At 37.0% G+C, this 23563-nt stretch overlaps 1 protein-coding gene across 4 annotated transcripts in view; it reads right to left on the bottom strand.

Annotated features, from left to right (window-relative positions):
- FERRY3 (FERRY endosomal RAB5 effector complex subunit 3) overlaps positions 1-23357 on the bottom strand; it is a 59167-nt gene extending 35810 nt beyond the window's left edge. For 2 of the 4 annotated variants that reach the window (XR_012125909.1, XM_017650915.3), the window contains exons 1-6: positions 23253-23346; positions 20959-21164; positions 19439-19584; positions 5743-5924; positions 1370-1469; positions 1000-1121 (exon numbers count right to left, since the gene is read on the bottom strand). Coding sequence is in view for 3 of the 4 variants with exons in the window: in XM_017650915.3 (XP_017506404.1) it covers positions 1000-1121; positions 1370-1469; positions 5743-5924; positions 19439-19584; positions 20959-21136 (728 nt within the window). In the remaining variant the exon portion in view is untranslated. Of the gene's footprint in view, positions 1-999; positions 1122-1369; positions 1470-5742; positions 5925-19438; positions 19585-20958; positions 21165-23252 lie in introns of all 4 variants that reach the window. The other 2 variants (XM_073223712.1, XM_073223713.1) reach the window with 2 other exon arrangements.
- Positions 23358-23563: the final 206 nt, after the last annotated feature.

The raw sequence follows: 23563 nt of genomic DNA, 5'->3' as shown, positions 1-23563 counted from the left end.
AGGTATTGTCTTGGGAAAAATAAGGGAAATGAAAGATGGTTATATTTAAGAAAGAGGGGATATAGCTATCAGGTAAACAGTTTAACAATAATCCATCCATCTGTCCATTTGTCCACCCATCCGCAAATATTTATCAAGTATGCCTTACATGCCAGTGTGAGAGCTGGACACTTGGCAAGGATTCGAGTATACAATGGTAGGAAAAACAGACATGGTTTTTGTCAAGGCAAGACCAGTGGGGAAGACTGACACTATATAACTTAAATGCTATTTCTAAATGTTGATCACATATACCAGGCAAATGCTAGAAATAAGGACATTACTACATTGGACTAAATATTTTTCCAATTTTTCTAAATATTAGGGTTTGAAAGAAGAAAGAAATTTTCAAATATACAAGTATGTCACCAGGAAATAAAACAGGCACTGTCAAGCTCTAGGGCAATGAACAAAATGTATGTGGTACCATACAATTTTCATCAAACACAATGAATTGTACCATACAATTCATACAAATATGAATTATGGAAAACCCTCTATACGCCAACATTGCACATATCACTCTATGGGGCAATGTTCCATTTATAGATCACTCTCTGGAATATAAGCTCCACACACATGGGCAGCTATCTTTTTTTGTTTTCCTGCTTAGAGACAAGTCGACATATAAATTCATTCAATGAATGTTTATTGTACTAAATGGAAATCAATTTAAACAAACAAGAGAGTGTACTTGAGGTATCTGGGCCTATACACTTAACAGATTTATAGGGCTAAGTTTTAGGGGGAAATCACTATTTTAAACCAACCAATTTGCCCCCCTTCCAAATAATCCACATAAAGTCTGTTAACACAAAAGGTGTTAGAAGTATAAAATTACTTAGAATTTTCATTGTAACTTAAAAATATCTATGCCTAAAAAAAGGTCAATTTTACAATAAATGCCAACTGTAACTAACAATGAACTTTCATCTAATGAGAACAATGCATGACTATTACCTGAGGGAGCTGTTGTTCGGGTTTTTTAGGTCTTGATGAAGTTTTATTACCCACTCCTGATACTCTTGCTTTTGGATGGCAGTTGATTGTTTTAATTCATTTGACCATTTATTTTCTAAATCCTAAAGAGACAGTACAGCAACTGGTTATTTATTCATTTATTTATTATGAAGGTATCATTGATATACACTCTTACGAAGGTTTCACAAGAAAAACAATATGGTTATTACATTCACCCTTATTATTGAGTCCCCCCCTGCCTCCATACCCCATTGCAGTCACTGTCCATCAGTGTGCAACTGGTTTTTTTTAAATAAATAAGTAAAAGAAAATACAGCTGCATATCTGAAAGTCATTGTACTTCACGTACTTGTTGGGATTCAAAATGCTGAGCAGCCAGTGAATTCACATCTTGATCTGTCAGTGATTTTCCCAGTTCCTGCATCACTTTTTCCATTTCAATACCTTGTCTAAAACACAAATAAGCAGATCATTATATTCATCACATTTTTAGAGTAAATATTCCAGATTCACTGAATAATCTCTGCAAGGTGAAAATTTTTATTTTGTAGGAATATGTCCAAGAATGGTAACTATAATACTTGGGCAGCACCTTGAAGACTCAGAAATAGAGATGTGGAAATGATGATGATAATGTCATATAATATTGATGTCATTTGTACAGCTAAATTTTAAACTAAATTTAATGCATAAATGAAAGGATTCAAAATCTAAAATCAAAAGGTGATCTTTCAATTTTCATGGCTAATGTTTAAAAGTCCAGATTCCTTTTCGTAAATTTAAAGAACAAACTCTGCAATTCTAGCTCAAAGTATATTTTCTATTTATTTGTATATGAGTTAAAGTGATTTCAACTGTTGAAAGTTAGTTTAACCAGAAACTGTCTGTTAGGTTCTAAGAATCAAACTGGTAGTAAGTCATAAAGTTACCTTTACAGAGGATATTAGATACATTGTGAAGATATGTTTCAGAATTACCTTCTTTATTTATCCAAATAAATAATGTGCATAAGTTGAAAATTACTTTCTCTACAGGAAAAACTAAGCAGTGGGTTAGAAGTTCAGATAATGGTTATTTCTGGGAGAAATGGTAGTGACTAGAAATGCATGAGGGAGCCTTCTGCAGTGCTGGAAACATTTCATTTCTTGATCTGGGTAATGAATACAGAAGTGTGCTTTTGTTGCAAAAATTTTGTTGAACTATACAGCTACGGTTTGTTGCCTTTTCTGTATATTTTCATAAATAAGTTCATTAAAAATTTGAATCAAGAAATTCTATATTAATGCAAATATATTAAAAAGGTGTTATAAAACATACTTCAAACTTAGAAGGAATGAAACACAGACATGAACTAAGTGGATTTTGTTATCATTCTAGTTAATTAAAGTAAACTGTTCTTAAAAAAGAACTTACACTTATTTATAGTAACTGATTAAGATACTTATGTATAAATGATAAATGAAACTCATTCTTACGTTATAAATTTCTACATATACTTACTGGTATTAAATATTCAGTGCCATTTAGTCCTCACTTAATTCTAATGCAAGTGAGCCCACTAATTCACCTCACCCTTACTAGAGGTCAGGTGAAGATTATGTTTGCAAGTAAGCTTTTTATTTAAAACAAATAACTGCTAAACATACATAAATACAAGCTTTGATACAAACATATTAATATTTTACATTACACATATTCCCTCTAGTGGATAAAAAGTATCATTGCCATTTTTAAGTTTTAAGTTTATCTTGAATCTGAGAAGCAAATTTACAGTGAGAGAGAAAAAAAAAGACAAGTAAATAAGAATTTAACAAACAAAATTTCATGAACAATTATTTTACCCTAAATGTGTCAGAAATACAGTAGTTAATGACACAGTTAATAATATAATATGTACTTTCTAAGATTAAGATAAAAGGAAATTTTATTAGATTTCAGAAGAAATACTATACATTGGCTCAGTATGTCAGGTTTATTTAACAATTCTGACAATCTTTATATCTTGAAGACACATAGGAAAAAAGATTTTAACTACTGATGCTGTGCTGAGCTGTCTTTTAAAGATGGAATTAAAATGAAAGGAGAAATAAGAAAATGTGTCACTTTTGCTCATGAATTGGATAAGTGAATTAAACATCCAAATTTGGGTCAAATTCCACTGATAACTGTGATTTCCAGCTTACCTTAAGTTATACTGTTCACTTTTGCAATATTACTAACCTTATGAGGAATATAAGCTTGTTTTTCCTTTTCAAGCTAATAGTTTGAACATGTGAAAAATAGACCACAGAATGATTTTTTAAATGAATGTACTTAAATATTGTTTATATGTTTAAGAAAAAGAAAAAGCAAAGCCCCATCAAGAAGTTTGGCCAATGAACATTTCAAGAAAATAACAGAAATCAAAACAGCCCCCTACTAAAAAACTATTCTACAACAGAAAAAAAAAGGTACAAAGTACTAGTAAATGCAGATAAAATTAATACGTTAATTCAGCTTCCCAAAAGGTGAAGGGTCATGTGGAATGGGAAGCTTTTTCAATTTGGAAAAAAGAACAGTTACAGAATACTGGTAGCCAGTTACGGAGTTTTCTGGGAGGTGCAATGAGTAGGCAAAAAAGTAGAACACAATGTAGAGAAGCTCACCAGCAAATCAAAGTACTAGTGATGGTTACTGATATGAACTAAAGGTAAGCTGGCAATTTTTCAGTATACCTAAATGAGTACAATGAGTTTAATCCCTGAAGACCTGAGATTCAAGAACAGATTCAGAATAAGGTCGAGGTTATATTAATTGAAGTCCTAGTATGAAAAATCAAACAAATGAAGTTCAGCAGAAGGTAATTAATTAGTAGTAGGTAATTATACTTCCATGTATTTTAAAAAACATAATCTTCATTTCATTAAAAACAGATTCACAATTTTATTGGCTGCATAATAAAGAACTACAAAAAAAAAATCAAATTTTTGTCTCCTCTAGGGATACAGCTTCAGCTATTTCAGTGGCGGCAAGTACCCCTCCAGCCCGTCCAGAAAGGAACAGACCATCTCAACATGGCTCATCAGCAAAGCCAAACCCATAGTGACAAATGTTTCAAAACAGCATGTTCTTTTGACAAAGAGACAGTTCTACTAATTACTTAGATATGAGAATAAGTATCTCAAAGGAGATATTTAGAAGAGGAGAACTGTTTTGAAAATAGACAAATATATGCAATATACTAAAATGCCGATCAGGTACACAGGAAAAATGATTAAATCCATTTGTTCACGACTTTTGTGTTTAAATTTCCTTAACTATGATAACCGTCAAAATAACAGATGATTCTTCTTTTGCTAGTCCCAGGTTTTCTAATGGGAGGCTAATGACAGCCAGGAGCAAACCAGTACATCATTTCAAATTTACTTCTTCAGGACTGATTATTAAATTTATTACATCAGTAATTAGTATATTTATTACATCAGTAACAGTAAAAAAAAATTATCCTAATGCCATGTATACCTACAGACTTAAGTAACTGTTTTTAAGGTAATAAATGTTATTAGATTCTGCTAGATTAAAATGGATTATCTAGAAGAAGTGTGTTCTAAATTATTACTGCAATTTATAGAATTATTAGGAAGCAGTCTGGGAAGTCATGCTTTATGATAAATAATGCTAACATCTTTTTACTTACTCTGAAGAAAAAAAAAGAATCATAAAAGCATTATTTGTATATTGTATTAAGTAATCAATATAGAATGAATTCAAATCTCATTAAAACTTTTTGGAATAACACTGGTTACTGTTTTTCCCAATGTAAAGAAGCTTACAAAATAAATGGAAAGCGAACCATGGACTTAGTAACAGCAGGGCTTTAAACAGGTCTGAAGAGGGAGGCAGCATGGTATAGTGGTTAAGAGCTTTGGAGTCAGACTTCCTGGTTTCAGATTCCAGCTTGTCCTTAGACAAGTTACTTAAGTAATTTAAGCCTCAGTTTGCTCAACTGTAAAATGGGGGTTAATAACAGTATGGTGTGGTGAGGGTCCAAGGAGATAAGGCATATGTTATGGACTGCATGTGTGCCCCCCTCAGATTTGTATATTGAAACCCTAACCTACAATGTGCTGATATTTGGAGGTGGGGCTTTGGGAGGTAATTAGGTTTAGATGAGGCCCTGAGGCTGGAGCCCTTCTGATGGAATCAGTGCCTAGAGGAAGAGACGCTAGAGCTCCTTTTTCTGGAAGAGACACAACAGGAGCACACCGAGGACAGCGCATGTGAGCATGCATCGGAAGGGCATTGTCTGCAAGCCCAGGAACAGGTCTTCACCAGACACCAAATCTGCCAGTGCCCTGATCAGCCTCCAGAACAGGGAGAAATAAATTTCTATTGTTTAAACCACTCAGTCTGTGGTATTTTGTTATATGATCCTCAACTCAGAAAGCATCCGAAGCACTTTGCACTGAGTCTGAAACAAAACAAACCTTTAACAGAGACAAGCTATTCCTCTCAGAATTAAGCCACCACAATTTATTTAGGTCATTTACTTGAGAATTTTTATAAACCTATGAGGACTTCCCAGTTGAAATTACAGATTTAAACACAAGAAAATTAATTTATAACATCAAAGAATTTTTTGTTTTATTCTTCAATTTGATAGAAAAATTATAAGTTTTTCTACAGGCCATCATAATTGACAATGTGACATTTAACTATGATAATGCAAGAAATTTGAAATACCTCTCTCTCAGTTTTTTCAGCTCCACATCTCTTTCACCAATCAATTCTGAGATACTAACAAAGTAATTATGTTCCAAATTTAGGAGAGTTTCAGAGGCGGGAGAATGGATCAGGTCATGGTACACATCTGCAAAATCTTCATCCCAGCTGGGTTCTTCAGGCCTCGCATGCTCTAAGGTGGTCTACAAGACAGTACACAGACATCACTGAATCATGGCACAGTACTTTCATTTAATACACTACGAGACAAGTATGTATATACTATAATTCCATTTTTGTATGTAAGGACAGAAAGACCTCTTTTTATACATGTACTTACAGGTTATACATGACTATATGAGCATACAAAAAAACATGGGAAGACAGAAAGCAAGTTAACATGAGTTACCTGGAGGTAGGAATGAGGAGAGGCACTAATGTGAAGGAAGGGCTAGGAGGTGCTCACAACAGGAAAAACAACAACTAAGAATGCTATGATCCCAATTCTGAAAAATAACACACACTCAGAAAGGGATGATCAACAAAATGCTAATGGAGGCTATTTCTGGACAGTGGGATTTCTGATGGCCTTTACTTTTTTTATATTTTAATGTATTATATAATAATTTGCATGTTATTAACTATATAAATAAGAAAAAAGTTTTTGTTCTTAAAGAACATCTTGCTAAAAAGGTTTGTATTTAGAAAATGATATTACCTATGTGGTCTCTTGTGTAGTGATGCAATGACCTTGAAAACCCAATGCATGCATAGAATTTTATATCAAAATAAACATCCAATTCTTCAACTTTTTCTAGGGTTATGTTTTCTTCCTATAATGTAAGCATGCTTTTAAGAATATAAAAAAAGTAGCTATTGAAATGATAAAGGGACAGAGTAAACACTGTTAACCAACAAAAACAGAAACATGGAGAGAAGCAAAACAGGGATACCCTTAGCACACACATAAATCCATCTGGGGGGTACAGGATGTGGGATGCGCCAACACTTCAGACAGACACAGCACTTCACAGGTGAGGAAATGGATATGATGAGAAGCCCATTGTCAAAAATCATACAATTTAATGGTAAAAGTGGAAATAATACAAAAATATCAATGTTTTTTTCCCATTACTGGTACTGTAGACAGACACCTGAAAAAAAAGAACAATCTGAATCCTTCCTTTTTCTTACCAATGAACATACAGGCACACTTTGTTTTACTGCATTTCATTTTTCTGTGCTTTGGAGATACTGCAAATTGAAGGCCTGTGGCAATCCTCTACTGAGAAAGTCTACTGGTGCTGTTTTTTCAACAGCACCTGCTCACTTTGTACCTCTGGGTTACATTTTGGTTTATTTATTGAAATAGTTCCAGCTTTTCACTATTTTATACTTGTTATGATGATCTGTGATCAGTGATCTCTGATGTTACTACTGAAATGGTTTTGGGGTGTTATGCACCAATGCCCACACAAGACAGCAAACAATCAATACGTGTGTGTTCTGACTGTTACACTGAGCAGCTTTCCCTGTCTCTCTCCCTCTCCTTGGGCCTCCCTATTCCCTGAGATACACAATATTGAAATTAGGCCAGTTAATAGCCCCACAATGGTTTCTCAGTGTTGAAGTAAATAGTCACACACCTCTCACTTTAAATCAGAAGCTAGAAATGGTCAGGCTTAGTGAGGAAGATGTGTCAAATGCTAAGACAGGATGGAAACAAGGCCTCTTGGGCCAGTTAGCCAGGCTATGAATGCAAAGGGAAACTTCCTGAAGGAAATGAAAAGTGCTACTTCCCCTCAAAAAAGTGAACACACAATGATGAGGATACACAAATGGTAAGAAAGAAAAACAGCCTTACTGCTGCTATGGAGGTTTTAATAATCTGGAGAGAAGATCAAACCAGTCATGGTAAAAAGCCAAAGCCTAATCCAGAGCAAGACCCTAACTCTCTACAATTCTGTGAAGACAGAGAGAGGTGAGGAAACTGTAGAAGAAATTTTGAAGCTAGCATAAGTTAGCTCATGATGTTTTAAGGAAAGAAGCCATCTCCATAACACCACAGTACAAGATGAAGTAATGAAATAGAAGCTGCAGCATGTTATTCAGACAATCTCAGATAATTAATGAAGGTGGCTACACTAAGCCAGAGATTTTGAATAGAGAGGAAACAGCCTTCTATTGGAAGAAGATGCCACTTAGGACTTTCACAGCTAGAGAGAAGAGGTCAGTGTCTGGCTTCAAAGCTTCAAAGTACACAGTGACTCCTTTACTGGAGGCTAGTGCAGCTGGTGACTTAAGTTGAAGCCAGTGCTCACTGACCATTCTGAAAATCCCAGAGCCCTCAAGAATTACACTAAATCTAATTTGCCTGTGCTCTAGAAATGGAACAAAGCTTGGATGACAGCACATCTATTACAACATGGTTTACTAAATACTTTAAGCCCACTGATGAGACTCACTGCTCAGAAAAAAAGATTCCTTTCAAATATTACTGCATTGACTAGGTATCCAGTCACCCAGGAGATCTGATGGAGATGCACAAAATTAATGTTTTCATTCTGCAGCCCATGGATCAAGGAATCATTTCAACTATCAAGTATTATTATTTAAGAAATAAATTTTGTGGGGTTATAGCTGCCATAATAGTGATTCCTCTGATGGATCTGGGTAAAGTCAATTAAAAATTTTCTGGAAACGATTCACACCATTCTAGATGCTATTAAGAAAGTGTGATCATGGGAGAGGTCAAAATACCAACGTGAGTTTGGAAGAAGCTGATTTCAACCCTCATGGACTTTGAGGGGTTTAAGACTTCACTAGAGCAAGTGACTGCAGATGTGGTGGAAACAGAAAGAGAACTAGAATTTGAAGTGGAGCCTGGAGATGGGACTGAATTGCTGAATCTCATGATAAAACTTTAATTTATGAGGAGCTGCTTCTTGTGGATGAGCAAAGAAAATGGTTTGTTGAGATGGAATCTACGCCTGGTGAAGATGCTTTGAAGGCTGTTGAATAGACAACAGAAGATTTAGAATATTCCATACACGTAATTGAGAAAGCAGTGGCAGGGTTTGAGAAGACTGACTCCTATTTAAAAAAAATGTTCTACTGCAGGTACCATGCTAGCAAACAGCATCAAATGCTGCAGAGAAATCATTCGTGAAAGGAGAGGCCACTGATGCAGCAAACTTCACTGAAACTGCCGCAGCTGACTAACCCTCAGCACCTTGAGCAGTCAGCAGCCATCAAACATTAAGGCAAGACTTTCAGTGAGTTTCAGATCACAACTCACTGAAAGCTAAGATGATGACTAGCATTTTTTTAGCAATAAAATATACTTTAATTCAGGTATGTACATTGTTTATTTAGACATAATGCTATTGCACATGTAACAGACTACAGTACAGTGTAAACATAACTTATGTGCAGAAGGAAACCAAAAAATTCCTTTGTCTCACTTTACTATTTGCTTTATTGTGGGGGCCTGGAACTGAACCCACAGTATCTCCGAGGTCTGCCTGTATTAGAAACTGTAATCCAAGATATAACTCAGGGTAATAATTTACTTCAAAATAAAACAAATGGCTCAATCACAGAAACAGGTACCCTGAATCCAGCCAATGAACAGGCAAACTTTTCCCTGTCTTTTTTTCACTTACTCTTCAATCAATTGCTAGATCAGGAGGGAAGAGTTTAAGACAACTAGCTGAATCTCGAAGGTGTATTTCTCTACTCTATGCCTCTGAAAACCTGAAACCACATTTTGATAACTGTTCTATGTCTTTAGATCTGGCACTGCTCTAGGAATTATAACTAGTCTGTGTGACTTAAGCTTGGTTCAAAATTTACTTCAGGCTCAGGATAAAATTGTGTAGGAAGGAGCCAGTGTGACATCAGGATCTGCTTGGTCTTACAGAACACCAAACATTCAGCAACCTCACTAATCAGATTCACTAACTACAATAGTTTACAGCATCAATTTAAAATGCAGCCTAGGGACATAGTGGATCTCTGGCAACAGTGACTGCATTGAGGTCTGGGTTGGGACTTGATAATATGAGTAAGTGTAGTAACCACATTGTTTTTTCATGTGAAACCTTCATAAGAGTGTATATCAATCATACCTTAATAAAAAGTAAAAAAAAAATCAACGGAATTGAAAACAAGAAATCAACAGAGATTGTCAACAAAAACAAAAGCTGGTTCTATGAAAATATCAATAAAATCAGTATATCTATCTGGCTAACTAGGAAAAAAGGACACAAATTAATATTAGAAATGAAACAGGTGCATCACTACATATCCCATGAACATGAAAAGGATAATCAAGGAATGTTATGAATAACTCTATGCCCAGAAATTAGATAACTTAATGAAAGGATCAATTCCTTGAAAGACCCAATGTTCTAAAATTCACAAAGGAAAAAATAAACAATCTGAATAAGTCTGTATCTCTGAGAGAAATTGATAAAGGACTCATCCAAAATATACTTAGAACCCTTAAAACTCAACAGTAAGAAATGAACCAATTAATTAAAATGGGCAACAGACCCGAATGGACATTTCATTAAAGAAGATACACAGATAGCAAATTAAAGAAGATAAATAAAAGCTTATTAAAAAACACTCAACACCTTATGTCATTATTGAATTGTAAATTAAAACAAGAATGAGACACCACTACACACATATTAGTACGGTCCAAATACCAAACTCTGATAACACTAAATGCTAGAGAAGATGTGGAGCAACAGGAACTCTTATTCTATGTTGGTCAAAATGAAAAATGGTGGAGCTACTATAGGAGACAGTTTGGCAGTTTCTTATAAAACTAAACATAATCTTACTATATGATCAAGCAATCACATTCTTTGGTATTTACCCAAAGGAGTTGAGAACTTATGTCCATGCAAAAACCTGCACACAATGTTTATAGCAGCTTTATTCATGATTGTCAAAAGTTGGAAGCAACCAAGATGTCCCTCAGTAAGTGAATGGGTAAATAATCTGTGGTACATACAGACAATGGAATATTATTCAGCACTAAAAAGAAATGAGCCATCAAGCCATGTAAAAACATGGAGGAAACTTAAATGCATATCACTAAGTGAAAGAAAGCACTTTGAAAAGTCTACACACTATATGATTCCAACTATATGACATTCTAGAAAAGGGAAAGGTATGGAGACAAAATATCTGTGCTTGCCAGTGGTTGTTGGGACGGGGGCTGTGGATGAACAGGGGGAGCACAGAGTATTTCTAGGGCAGTGCAACTACTCTGAAGGATACTATAATGACAGATACCTGTCATTATGCATTTGTCCAAATCCACAGAATGTATAACAGAGAGTGAACTCTAATGCAAATTATGGACATTGTGTGATAACAGTAAAGGTTAATCAGTTGTTAAAAATAAATAAATAAATAAATAAATAAATAAATAAATAAATAAATGCAGCCTAGGGCAAACCTTATGAATAGGTAGCAGCTACCTATGGGAGAAGCATTAAATAGAGCCTTTCCTTGACCTAACACACATTGTCTCAGGAGAGATGACACTAGAAAGGGGACTGCGATAGCTGAGAGGGGTGGGGCATAAAGTAAGGTCCTGCAGAGAGGAAACTGTTCACTGTCCAGGCCATTATTTTTCCATCTCCACCTTCTGGCATAAAGCTCCACTTCTCTGAGGCTCAAACCAGTATGCATCCCTTACCTGTGGTGTCCATCTGTTTTGCCAATGGGTTTCAGCCCTGGGCAAGTTCACTATGGATTCACTGAGACCAAGGAATGACAATGGAACTTTCTTGGGGTAAAATGGCTTATACCCAACTTTATTCCCACAGTGGCAGGTCAACCACTAGAATCCTGTCCACTCAGAGCGAGTCTGCGTGCAGCAAGCCAGTCTCTTGCCTCTGGGCCCCTCTGCCCCACAGCATCTCAGTCTGTCCTTGGCACTGCCACAACTCCAGTCTCTGCCCTCCTGCAGCCTTGCAGCCGTGCAGCAGCTCATAGCACTGGCTGGAGCTCTTTACATAGAGTCAATAACAATGTATTGCCCACATGTGTGTAGCAAGCAAGCAAGCCAACCAGGGCTAGGGGAGAATCCTGACCATAGGAACCTTCACTTTCTCCACACCATCCTTCTGTAACAACCCATCTGTCACTCACCCTCATTCATACAAAGCTTTGACACGGAGTTCACAGACTTCCTCTCTGCCTTACAACCTGTCACAACCTGAGTCACTTGGCCATCCGTGTGGATAACCCGGCCAATGCCCTGGCTTCTCACTTCCCTGGAATCTGTATCTTTATGAAGTCCTCCACTGAGCCCGGTCACCAAATCTACATCATCACCAGGAGCAGCTCAACCTCAAAAATTAAAACACTCAGTTTCTGACTAAAACTTCCAATGAAGATTTCTCATTCAATTACCAGGCAATTGGGTTTTTCAACCCCATTAAGACCTCTGCTCCAGAGACCCTTCTACTTTCTCATCTTCCATCAGTCATTGGCTCCCACCTGACTTCACTTTCTTTTCTATGTAGCCTGCATTCCATGGCCCATCACTCAATCACCGGCTAAACAAAACTCTCAACCCCCTGACTGGTGTTCTTTCTCTTGGCCCTTAACAAAACTCTAATCTTACTCCTCTTCTCTTCATAGCCCTGCAGTCAGGCTGTAGAGAGCTGCAGCAGAAAAACCACACACCTCTCAAGTTCATGGTGGCGGACTGGTGCCACTCAAACCTTTCCTTCAGTGATGCCTGGTAATCTTACCTTTCTCTTGACAATGTTTTCCTCAAACACCCAACTATCTCATTAGGCCCCTGCTTACCTAAACAAATGGCTTGTCTTCATTATTTTACAAATAAAGTAGATGAGAGAGAATATCAACCTCTGGCTACCAAAGTAATAAAATTTTCTAAATTTATGTCACCCTTTCTTCTTCCTGTCTTCCATAACATCAGTCCCTAGTCCCAGTAAAGATGAATTCTCTACTTTGAGTTCTGGATTCTATCCCTCTGGTCTTCATCTCCACTGTCTTAAAAAACAAACAAACACCACTCTCTGATCCTGTGTTCCCACGTGCCATAAAGCCTGAGTTCTTTCTACTCAGTTTCTCTAGTCCCACACTCACTCCCAGGCATTCCCTGAGACTCTCAAATCGAGACTCTGCCTCCACCAATCCTTCAGAACCTCCTTATACCACACAAGTATGTCCATTAAAGCACAGCTCCATGGATCTACCTTAGTTCTAGAATGCTGGCCTTGCTAGAAAGCTGAACTCTACATAACAAGAGGGGCTATGTATCTACTAATGTTGCATAGGGTAAGCACAAAGTACTTGTTCAATCAATACTTGTTGATTTTAATTCACTGTAAATCTGTGCACTTGTGATTAAGTGAATAAACATAAAGCGTTGTTACATTCATGTATTATTATTACTATTATGTCATTACTCTGGAAGATTATCAAATTCCTATTTTTAGAACAGTTAAGTACAAAATAAGTATAACCATAAGATTGGTAAATATGGTAATCATTATTTATAATAAGACAAACAAGCATTGCTACTGACCTGACATTTGGGAAATTTTCTCTTTAGTTACACAAAATCAGGGATAGGAAACATTCTGCTCCCAGATTTTAATGCTAGAGGAAGGGTTGCATTCTTCAAGAAATCTTACTGAACCACTCCTCTTTCTCTGCAGGGTACCGCAGTATTTACCCCAATCCTACTACTGACTGCAGTTTTATAATAGTCTGTGGATTTCTCAGTCTCTTCCTACTAGATTGTTAAGCTCCCTGAGGGCAAAGACTTATCCTCAACTGTATACCCAACCAATTTTATAGGCTCAAAAAATATTGGATGAATAAACAACACAGGATTATTCTTTTTTTTTTGAGAGGGCGTCTCTCATATTTATTGATCAAATGGTTGTTAACAATGAAATTCTGTATAGGGGACTCAATGCACAGTCATTAATCAACCCCAAGCCTAATTCTCAACAGTCTCCAATCTTCTGAAGCACAACGAACAAGTTCTTACATAGTGAATAAGTTCTTACATGGTGAACAGTGCAAGGGCAGTCATATCACAAAAACTTTCGGTTTTGATCACGCATTATGAACTATAAACAATTAAATCAGATACGGTTATTCATTTGATTTTTATACTTGATTTTGTGAATCCCACATTTCTCCCTTATTATTATAATTATTTTTTAAATAAAATGCTGAAGTGGTAGGTAGATGCAAGATAAAGGTAGAAAACATAATTCAGTGCTATAAGAGGGCAAATGTAGATGATCAGGTCTGTGCCTATAGACTAAGTATTAATCTAAGCTAGACAAGGGCAACAAAACATCCACGGATGCAGAAGATTTCTTTCAAAACAGGGGGGGTGAGGTTCTAAGCCTCCCCTCTGTTGATCCCCAATTTCTCTCCTGATGGCCCCCCTGCAACTGTGCCTGTCTTAGGTTGTTCCTCCCTTGAGGAATCTTACCCATCTCTGCCTAACCAGTCATCTTCCGGGGCCATACAGGGAAACGTAAAGTTAGTAAGTGAGAGAGAAGCAATATTGTTTGAAAAGGTTAGCTTTTTACTTCTTTGCAGATTTATGCCCTGTGGCTTCTATGCCCAGCATTTGTCTTGAGATATCTTTACCACTTGGAAGAATTATGATACTCGGTAATTTTCGATATGAGGCACGAATTCTACTGAAGGGTTGTAATTAGGAAGGAAGAAGAAAAACTATAGAAGTAGCAGACGGAAGAAAACATGGGGAGATTGATTGTTTCTTTGACATATCTTCTTGTAGAGTAACATAAGCATGTATAGGTTTTAAACTACTAATTAAATTGTGCACACACATTAACATAATAGGAATACAGCTACATAACAAAAGCAGACCTACAATTACCAGCCATATCCAGTGAAACTAAGAAAACCAGTTAGGTACCCTAGGCATGTGTGAAAACTTATTAATGATATGATGGATATTGTCTAACTGAATTTGAATAGTTTGAGAAAAATCAGACAAATTAAAACAACACATTCCTGGGAACTGTTCACATCGCATATGTTCTTTTAACAGTAGATAGTCTATAGTCGCATGATTTTGGAGCACTGCAACTTGCACTTCTCCTAATTCTTAGTTGAGTTCTGACAGTATAGATCCAGTCAAATTTGTTGTTTTACTGTATGCACAGGCCAGCTTAGATATCTCCTTCTTCATTCCCATGGCAAGTCCAGGAACCACTGGGATGACTGTGGCTACAACTGCAGCAGTGCCAGGATCTTTGTTGAAGTTTTTTCATGATCAACTTGTGGAATGACTCTTCCAGAGGATGTTGATGTTGGAAGTTTTCCTTCATATCGTATCTTAATTCATTTTCTGTGTAGCCAAATTAGGCTTTGATCCTCTGTATAAACACAAACAAACCCTTTGCCCACATTTTGATATGACCTTTATACCATTGTGAAGAACCTACTGGATATCACCACACACGAAGTGCTTTTTTTTTTTTTTAAGAGAAGAATATTATCAGATAAATGTACTTCCATAGCTAATCATCTGACACCCTTTAAAAGATCAAAATTAAGGATATGTAAAGCATGCATTACTCGTTGATTTGTAGTTAGTTTTATCTTATCAGGGAGTAATCCCCCTTTTCTTTCTCTCTTTTTTTTTGTTATCATTAATCTACAATTACATGAAGAATATTATGTTTACTAGGCTCTCCCCTATACCAAGTCCCCCCCACAAACCCCATTACAGTCACTGTCCATCAGCATAGCAAAATGTTGTAGAATCACTACTTGACTTCTCTGTGTTGCACGGCCCTCCCCTTTCTCCCACCCTCCACATTATGCATGCTAATCATAATACCCCCTTTCTTCTTCCCCCACCTTATCCCTCCCTACCCACCCATCCTCCCCAGTCCCTTTCCCTTTGGTAACTGTTAGTCCATTCTTGGGTTCTGTGATTCTGCTGCTGTTTTGTTCCTTCAGTTTTTCCTTTGTTCTTATACTCCACAGATGAGTGAAATCATTTGGTACTTCTCTTTCTCTGCTTGGCTTATTTCACTGAGCATAATACCCTCTAGCTCCATCCATGTTGTTGCAAATGGTAGGATTTGTTTTCTTCTTATGGCTGAATAATATTCCATTTTGTGTATGTACCAGTACCACATCTTCTTTATCCATTCATCAACTGGACACTTAGGTTGCTTCTAATTCTTGGCTATTATAAATAGTGCTGCGAAAACATCTGTCTTTTTCAAACTGGAGTGCTGCATTCTTAGGGTAAATTCCTAGAAGTGGAATTCCTGGGTCAAATGGTAGGTCTATTCTGAGCATTTTGAGGAATCTCCATACTGCTTTCCACAATGGCTGAACTAATTTATATTCCCAGCAGCAGTGTAGGAGGGTTCCCCTTTCTCCACAACCTCGCCAACATTTGTTGTTGTCTTTTGGATGGTAGCCATAGTTACTGCTGTGAGGTGATATCTCATTGTGGTTTTAATTTGCATTTCTCTGATAATTAGCGATGTGGAACATCTTTTCATGTGTCTGTTGGTCATCTGAATTTCTTCTTTAGAGAACTGTCTGTTCAGTTCCTCTGCCCATTTTTTAATTGGATTATTTGTTTTTTGTTTGTTGAGGTGTGTGAGCTCTTTATATATTCTGGACGTCAAGCCTTTATTGGATCTGTCATTTTCAAATACATTCTCCCATACTATAGGGTTCCTTTTTGTTCTATTGATGGTGTCTTTCGCTGTACAGAAGCTTTTCAGCTTAATGTAGTCCCACTTGCTCATTTTTGCTGTTGTTTTCCTTGCCCGGGGAGATATGTTCAAGAAGAGGTCACTCATGTTTATGTCTAAGAGATTTTTGCCTATGTTTTTTTCTAAGAGTTTTATGGTTTCATGACTTACATTCAGGTCTTTGATCCATTTCGAATTTACTTTTGTGTATGGGGTTAGAGAGTGATCCAGTTTCATTCTCTTATATGTAGCTGTCCAATTTTGCCAGCACCATCTGTTGAAGGGCCTGTCATTTCCCCATTGTATGTCCATGGCCCCTTTATCGAATATTAATTGACCATATATGTTTGGGTTAATGTCTGGAGTCTCTATTCTGTTCCACTGGTCTGTGGCTCTGTTCTTGTGCCAGTACCAAATTGTCTGGATTACTATGGCTTTGTAGTAGAGCTTGAAGTTGGGGAGTGAGATCCCCCCCACTTTATTCTTCTTTCTCAGGATTGCTTTGGCTATTCAGGGTCTTTGGTGTTTCCATATGAATTTTTGAATTATTTGTTCCAGTTCATCGAAGAATGTTGCTGGTAATTTGATAGGGATTACATCAAATCTGTATATTGCTTTGGGCAGGATGGCCATTTTGACGATATTAATTCTTCCTAGCCAAGAGCATGGGATGAGTTTCCATTTGTTAGTGTCTGCTTTAATTTCTCTTAAGAGTGTCATGTAGTTTTCAGGGTATCGGTCTTTCACTTCTTTGGTTAGGTTTATTCCTAGGTATTTTATTCTTTTTGATGCAATTGTGAATGGAGTTGTTTTCCTGATTTCTCTTTCTATTGGTTCATTGTTAGTGTATAGGAAAGCCACAGATTTCTGTGTGTTAATTTTGTATCCTGCAACTTTGCTGCATTTCAATTTCAGTTCTAGTAGTTTTGGAGGGGAGTCTTTAGGGTTTTTTATGTACAATATCATGTCATCTGCAAATAGTGACAGTTTAACTTCTTCTTTATCAATCTGGATTCCTTGTATTTCTTTGTTTTGTCTAATTGCCGTGGCTAGGACTTCCAGTACTATGTTAAATAACAGTGGGGAGAGTGGGCATCCCTGTCTTGTTCCCAATCTCAGAGGAAAAGCTTTCAGCTTCTCACTGTTCAGTATGATGTTGGCTGTGGGTTTATCATATATGGCCTTTATTATGTTGAGGTACTTGCCCTCTATACCCATTTTGCTGAGAGTTTTTATCATGAATGGATGTTGGATTTTATCAAATGCTTTTTCAACATGGAGATGATCATGTGGTTTTTGTCTTTCTTTTTGTTGATGTGGTGGATGATGTTGAAGGGATTATTCTTTTACCACATCTTACAGCCTTATTTTTTTTATCAGCAGAAAGATTAAGCTTCTTTAAATTGTAATGATCAGACTTATCTTTTTTAATTGCAAAATTAGGTTTTTGACATTTAAAATAATATGTGTAAATAGTGTCATCTTTTAAATAAACTAGAGAACCTTATTGGACATGGAGCAATCTGCTCTTAATAACAAATGTGACTCCATAAAATTGATATTTTCAAATTCTCATAGACAGAGTTGCTTAAAGTGGGATGTAATTCACTCATTAAAGCTTGTAATTATTGGACTTAGTTGTCTGTTTCTGTAGTTCTGTATCTGACTCTCTATCTAAAATGAAATTTCGTTTTGTGTCTTGCTCATTATTTTATGCCCAACACCAAGTACAGTACCTGAGATATAGTAGATCCTCAACATACTGTATCTCATCAACTCTAAGATGCATATCTTTTCACATTACAACTCTCAAAAATCAGGATACATCTTATACTTGAAGGTATCCTGGCATCCTATCAGAGTTTAATTGGTGGTGGTGTTCTTTCTTAGTAGTAAATTAAATAATGGTGTGTGTTACGAATGATGGCATCTTAGACTTTATGAAATGAAGTGCACTATTTAAATGGAAAAATTATGACATGAAATTATTTAACAACAGTGACAATAAGTGAGAGGACAAAAGTAAAACAAACTTTAAAATGAACTACCACTGTTAGTTTCGGGTTGCCAAATACATACAGGTCACCCAATTAAATGAGAATTTTTTACTCTGAAGTATATTCCCATGTAAATGTGGGATATACTCATACTAAAAAATTACACATTCCATGTAATATGTAGGATATAGTTATACTAAAACCACTATTCACCGTTTTTCTGAAATTCTAAGTTGACTGGGTGTGGTGAGAGTGAAGGTTCCTATAGCCAGGATTCTCCCAGGCCCTGGTCGGCTTGCTCAATACACACGTGGGCAGTATGTTGTTACTGTCTCTAATAAAGAGCTCCACCCAGTGCTCTGGGCCGCTGCAGGGCTGCAGGGCTGCAGGGCTGCAAGGCTGCAGGAGAGCAGAGCCTGGAGTGGTGGCAGTGCCGAGAACAGAGACTGAGACCGCTACAGGGACAGAGAGGCCCAGAGGCAGCGACTGGCTTGCTGCATGCAGACTCACTCTAAGTGGATGGGATTCTAGTGACTGACCTGCCACTGTGGGAAAAAAGTTGGGTATAAATGCTTTCACCCCCAAGAACATCCCACTGTCATTTTTTCGGTCTCTTTGAATCCATAGTGAACTTACACAGGGCTGAAACCCATTGTCAAGACACTGGATATCCCGATATCCTGTATTTTTAATTGCTAAATCCTGCAACCCAATGCTGGTCAGAAATATGAAAACAGCCTGTTGTTTTACAAAGACATTGCATAAAGTTGTGTCATCTGTGCTTAACCAGATAAAAAAACACAAGCATCAATATATATTGTATAGTATGGGATGAATTTTTGTACATAGAGAAAAAAGGATTCTATAACTGTTTCTGTATTAGCAATTTAAAAATCCTGTTTAAAGTCCAGAATATCCTTAAAATTTACAATCTGATTTTCTCACCTCGACATAAGCTTTGGCCCATGAACTTGCCAGCTGATGTAAATCTACTTCACCTGATTTCACAGCTTCCAGAGATGCTTCAGCAACTCTATCATAATCTCTGAGGGATTCTTCTTCTATAAACTGACTCAGAGCTTCTTTTAAGTCTGTTACAGGGATAAGAAATGCCATCATCAGAAAAATCCAGACATAAATAGGCAACATTTGACTGGGCTAAGCAGTCCAATGTGAAATTTTATTTTATTAAGTTTATACCCTTGATGGAGTATCTATATATAGTAAGTACCTAAATATTTCATAAAAATCAACTAAGGGAATTATTTAACTGATTTCATAATTATTTTTCTTTACTATTATAGGTTATTGCATGGAAAACGGTCAAAATTCTTCACTCTTATGTATAACTTTGATACTAATTTTAAAATGTTAATTTCTTAAGTGTAGGTAAAAAAGTACATTAAAAAATACATACAGGTTTGGGCGGTCTAAATGTCATTGTATTTAAATGAAAGTTATATATCTACATATCTAGATCTATATATAGTTACAGTCTTTTAATTTGAAAGAGGAACTGAAGATTAGTATATTAAAACTGATTTACTTCAGATCTGTAATTCCAATGTTAGAAACACTACTTAGAAACTGATATAATGGAAAGAGCATTAGAATAAAGTCAGGATGCCTTCTGGTCTTGGCTCTGTTTCTATGTTTGTAACTCTAGGCCAGTGTTCTCAATCTTTACCACCCATCAGAGTATCCCTAGGGTGCTGCATGGCACCCCCAGGGTTTCTGGTTAAGCAGAATGAGGTGGGGCCTCTAAATCTGCAATTTTAACAAGTTTCCAGGTGATGCTACAGCTTCTGATCAGAGAACAGTTGTTGAGAACCACTGCCTTGGGTAAATAATTTAATCTTTTAAATAACAGTCTCATTTGTATGAGATTGTGCTAGAAAGTGCCTAAGTTCCCTTGTAACTCTAACTTTGTATGATCCAATATATTCTCAATTTAAAATTTATTTCCTCATTTGCGATATAGAACATAGACCTTATAAATGGTTTAATACAGATGACCTAATAGAATCAATTTTGGTAAGAAGAATGGTAAGAAGAAATTATTCACAGATTAGTATTCCTTCTCTTTCATGACATCTCAGGAATTGAGGATCAGATTAAAAAGGCAATGCATTTTGGAATATACTTCTATAATATTGTAATTAATGGTCACTGAAATGCTTTATGAATCCATCCAATAAAACTAAGACATTAATAGTTCTAATCCAAACCTTGTAACAAATTTTTTCACTATATAATTTTTTACATTAAACTGCCTTACAAACAATTTAAGGGTTACAGGAAAAAACCCTCAATAAAACAAAGGTCTGGGAAACCTTATTATTCCTGGAAGTGGTTAAACACATATTTTATGGCTGTTTCAATGCTTCTAGGTTTATGCTTTCTAGCATGAAACTTCTAATGACAGAGACAACAGGAAAATAAAGTACTACAAAATTAGTCTTTACCTTTTTCTATAAAGCATGGTAAACTGTGTAGCAGCATCAGACGTCCATGTAAATGACTGGCATTCTCTTGAACAGGAAATTTGAGGGGCACCCTCAGTTCTAAGCATTGACCTCCCACTTTGAATTTATATACAAATTCCCTCTCTCTGTTGCAGTATCTTTCTCTGTTTTTCTTCATCTTCTTGGGCAGGATTTCTACAGAACCACTGAAAAAAAGCAGCATCTTATAAGTCCATTAAGAAAATGCTTCATTATTGCTGTACCACTTCTAAGAAAACATTCCAACACTCAGAGATTTCATTTGTGTGACTCTGAGCTATCTAGTTTTTCTTAAATTTGTCCTTGCATTTTCATCTTCATGATTGTGGGGAAAATGGAAGTTCCTATTGCGAGGAACCTCACCCTAAACTACTTGATAATGCAATTGGCCTACTGCTAGGCTATTGCTTCCAAACCTGCAAGCAATAAGCTAGTATTGACTGAGTCACTATATAAAGAGCTCTGCCCTGTGCTCTGGGTGGAGGCAGAGATGGAGGAGGATTACAGAACTGCAGACTGTTAGATTCAGATGTGATTCTAGTGCTTGACCTACCGCCAGGAAAATAAAGCTGGGTATAAACTCTTTTTCCCCCAAGAACTTTCCATTGTCATTTCATGGTCTCACTGAATCCACAGTCAACCTGCCCGGAGCTAAATCCCTCAGGCAAGACAATGATGAAAATGAAGTGCTTGCGTTTTTTTATTTTATTTTATCAAATGTACAACACAGTGTTTCAACAGTTCCCATCCCCACCTACTCCCCTCCCCCTTGGTAACCACTGGTCACTTCTCAGTGTCTGTGAGTCTGTTGCTGTTTTGCTTTTTTTATATTCCACAAACAAATGAAATCACATGGTACTTTTCTTTCTCTGCCCGGCTTATTTCACTGATATGTTTCTTTCTTTAATGAAAAATTCCTTTTTAAACTTCATTTAAGAAATAAAACTATGCTCTTTAAGTACTTTGCATTCCTAGGCAGGGTTCTCAAGAATGGGGAAGGAACATGGAGAGAGGAGCAGAAAGGATTCTTAGAAGGAGATGCATGGGCGGGCATATAAGGAATTGTGAAACAGCTGGTGAATACAAAGTCAAAGAAACAGATGAGGGACCAAGAAGTGATCTTAGCAATTTCAGATGTAAATGAATCTGACTGGGGGTGGAGGGAATGGAGACAGTGTGAAAAAGAGTTCCACGTGGGAAGAAGATATATGGAAAATAGAACAGAATCCTCCACAAGGCAAATGGACACTAGTCAAAAAGAGTAAGACTCAACATCACATCTATGAGCCTCCTTACCAGACGCCCAGTCTCTAGATTTCCCCCCATCAACTCAGTTCTCATACTGTTCTCTACACTAAAGTCATAATAATCTTTCCAAAGGGCAAATCTGATCATGTTGCTCATCTGCTTAAAATCCTTTATACATTCCATTGCTCTCAGAATAAAATTCACTTTTTAACCCCAATTACAACGCCTCTGCCTGTAGCTCCAGACTTTCTTTCTCAGCACCTGCACTCCTGCTTCGCAACACACAAATCCACAAACTTTATTTTCCAGCCTTACGGAACTCCTTTCAATACCAAATCTTATTTCAACTTCCAACATTTTAAAATGTTTTTCCTTTGCCTAGAGCACTGTTACTGCTCTTCCTTCCTTGGGTAACATCTACTCATTCTGCAGGTCTCAGCTTAGGCCCCAAGAAGCCTTTTAACTCACAGGCGTGTCGTAAGGATTAATCAAATAATAAATACGAAGCATCTGACAAACATGATGATAAACAAATTAGAATAGTAATAATAAAAGAAGCTCTCTAACAGATCAGTAAAAAATACACAGGTTGCTCAGTGAATACACGTGGGGAAGACAGGCAGTAAAGAAACGCAGAAGAGAACTGAAAGTCACGGAAACAAGGCCTTATGATCTAATCTCGCTTAGCTTCGATATTTTCTATCAACAAAAACTATTAGTTTCAATCATTTCGACGTTTAGATATATTACGTTTCAACTGTTCTTTAATTTCCTCTCTCCACTTTTTATAGCAAGGGTGAAATCAAGGAAGGTTTCCCATGGAAAAGTGGGATGGGAGGTGGAGAGATGGACCGAACTCAAAAGACCAAGGAGCCTCTGAGGTTCAAATTAGTCGGGGAAAGGGAGGGCCAACAGTGGGGCCGCGGAGCTCCAGCCAAGCGAGGTGGACAGCTCCTCCATTCGAGGGGTTCGGTCTCAACGGGCCTCCTCGCGCTTTCTAGGCTCACCTCCCCTCTTTCCGAAGTCCTTCACGGTCCGCACACACCAAGCTGCGCAGGAGCCGGGGAAACAACGAAAGTCAGCTGACTTACCGCTCTGTTTATACAGCCAGCAAATCCGCTTCGGCAGATTCGTCCACACCTTTTCCCCTTTCTTAGTCCCCTGTAGAAAATTCCTCTATACATAAGTGCCCTCTCGTACCATAATATCTCTGTCTGATCATTTATAAAGCGTAGAAAGCCATACTTTCATTGATATTGTGTATTTCGGAGACGGAGCGAGAGCCACTGTCATGACGAAAATGCAGTAGCGAAGCACA

Source organism: Manis javanica, chromosome 15 (genome assembly GCF_040802235.1).
Source record: "Manis javanica isolate MJ-LG chromosome 15, MJ_LKY, whole genome shotgun sequence".
In the NCBI taxonomy this organism is placed as follows: domain Eukaryota; kingdom Metazoa; phylum Chordata; class Mammalia; order Pholidota; family Manidae; genus Manis; species Manis javanica.
Note: the sequence above shows the minus strand (reverse complement) of the source record. Positions and strands in the feature narration are given on the sequence as shown.